The sequence below is a fragment of the Tupaia chinensis genome, unplaced genomic scaffold (genome assembly GCF_000334495.1).
Source record: "Tupaia chinensis unplaced genomic scaffold, TupChi_1.0 Scaffold000140_1, whole genome shotgun sequence".
In the NCBI taxonomy this organism is placed as follows: Eukaryota; Metazoa; Chordata; class Mammalia; order Scandentia; family Tupaiidae; genus Tupaia; species Tupaia belangeri.
In genome coordinates this window covers 9,388,878-9,391,268 of record NW_006159610.1, presented here as the reverse complement: position 1 = coordinate 9,391,268, position 2,391 = coordinate 9,388,878, and the positions used below count along the sequence as shown (strand labels likewise).

The window sequence follows — 2,391 nt, the reverse complement described above, 5'->3', positions numbered from 1 at the left end:
GAACAAATATATAGCGCTAAAACACTATTTCTGGGAGAAAACAAGACAGTCCATAATGTGTTCCTGATAAAGCACAAAAGTTAGTGGAAACTGTGAATCCATAAAAGCTCACAGGATAGTTGACAAGAAGAGGTTCCTGTAGAAGTGGATTTGGATTCACAGGAGGGAGTCTGAGCAGGAGAGGCAGACCTGGTAACTGAGGAGCAAAGTGGATCTTGTCAGCTGCTTTCCCTCCATCCACAACTCCTGTGAGACTCGCTTTGGGGTCAGTGAAAGGCTGGGCCGAAACAACTACCTTAACCATGCTCTCTTTTCTCATTTAGTGTTACCAATCAGAATCAGAATTTCAACTGTGTGACCATCGGCCTCACAAAGACATTTGATGCCGCATCATGTGACATCAACTACCGTTGGATCTGCGAGAAGAATGCCAAATGATCACAGTTCTTTGTGGCAAGAACAAATATATATGAAGACAGCAAAATTAGGACAAGTCTGGGAAATACAAACATCAGTTTTCCACAGGTTACTGGCAGAGCTCCAAAACAAATATTCTGGGTGAATACACCACCCTGCTCTAACATTCACAAAATGCAGGCAAAGAGCCAGCAATTACACGAGACCACATTTCCTGGGAGAGTCACACCTGCGAAATTTTTTTAATTTATTTATTATTATCATAATCTTGGTTATACCTGCGAATATTTTTGTACACAGTTTGTCTGGTCAGCAATTTCTTTACCTATATGTCCACCAATAGAGGCCATTGCCTATTTGGGAAGATTATCTTCTGTATTCTGCATCAGGGGATTGCATGATACCATCTTCAAGAGACAGTAAGCTTTATGGAGACAACTCAGTTCATAAATGGATGAGGTCCATTTCAGGAGAACTTAGCATTCCTGAACTTAACATTCCTGACCAACAACATAAGGCCTCTTGACAGAGTTTGACTTGTTTATATACCACTTGACCATACTACCAGGAAGAAATGGCACACCGAGCAGGTGTGATTATTTACAGAGTTCCCTGAGCAGAGGAGGGACAAATTCAGCTGCCTGACCTCAACATGCTCTCAAGAAACCCGCATTGATATGTCCACCTTCATGTTTGGAAAAGCGGAGTCCCTCCTCAGTCTGAATTAAGGCCAGGGCAAGGAGAGGCTCCTAGAGTTCAGCTTGGAGTAGATAGAGCACTGTTTATAGGATGGAGAAGGGTCTGGACAGGGCAGGAACCTGCTCAGAGACCCCTTTGAAGAAAACCAGTCAGAAAGGGACTTAAAGTTTCTTGTGTTGGTCTGACACTCCATTATAGCATATATAACTCTTTGCAACAAAAATTCAAGTAAGCAGATTCCCTTTGCTTTGCAGGTTTTAATTACTTGACCACATATATGAATATGTTTTAAGAATTTGGAATAATCTCTTAAGCACTGATGGTCAAAATATCTTTCTCCATGGCATTCTAGAGAGGTCCCACTGACAGGCACAGCCTGCTGACCAAAGAAGCTCTGTACTGGTTGGCATCACCTTGATATAGGACTGCTCCAACTAACCAAGGAGTAGAAAAAGATGAGGATTGCTCAGAGAAACACTGGGGGGAGGGAAGGAATAGGCATACAGTTAAAAAGAACATACTAGGGGAAATGGAAATTATATGAAAGTGGAAGCAATCGATTATAATAGAAGAAAGGCAAGAAGAGGTAGACAAGTCTGTACCCTGGCTGCTCTCTGCACTCACAAGAAGACATCAAGTATATATCCTTCTCAATACACATTTAAAGAGAGAGAGAGACAGAGAGAGAGCTGTGTGTTTTGAGCAGCAAGAACTATACCATAAGGGAAGACTGTATAAAACTAGTAAACAGAGTAGCTGTTTTCAGATTGCAATTAAAAAAAAAAAATGAACAGAGAGCCAACTGGTGGCCTGGTAGTTTGGACACTGGGCCCCAAATGGCCAACTATGCAGTTCAAGTCAAGTCTCAGACCTAGCAGCTTGAAAAAGATATGTTGGGTACATTTGTGTGCGCCCAGGATCCTTGCAGGGCAATGAAGGAGAGGGGATTATGGTGTAGTCATCAGGGCTGCTTTCTTACTTTCCCTGTCTCTCTATATCTGTCTTTATCTGGTAAACTCATCTACTATAGCAAATTTTAAAAAAAAATCAAAAACTAACAGATATTATAGTCACCTAAGTAAACTATTTACCATTTGTGTCTAGTAACGATGTACCATGGTAATGATTATGTATCGCATCACATATATGTCATAATAAATTGTTGTAATTTTATTTTTATACATTGATTTCTGTTCCTAAGTCCCCAGGTTTTATAATTTGGGGTTCACTAGCATAAACACTTAATTTTTCAAAATTGAGATAATACATTAGGTG

At 40.5% G+C, this 2,391-nt stretch overlaps 1 protein-coding gene across 1 annotated transcript in view; it reads left to right on the top strand.

Annotated features, from left to right (window-relative positions):
* CLEC5A (C-type lectin domain containing 5A) overlaps positions 1–1,570 on the top strand; it is a 9,815-nt gene extending 8,245 nt beyond the window's left edge. Inside the window, exon 6 of the mRNA XM_027770529.1 lies at positions 324–1,570. Within this exon, the coding sequence (XP_027626330.1) occupies positions 324–438 (115 nt within the window). The 3' untranslated portion in view covers positions 439–1,570. The remainder of the gene's footprint in view (positions 1–323) is intronic.
* The last annotated feature ends 821 nt before the right edge of the window (positions 1,571–2,391 follow it).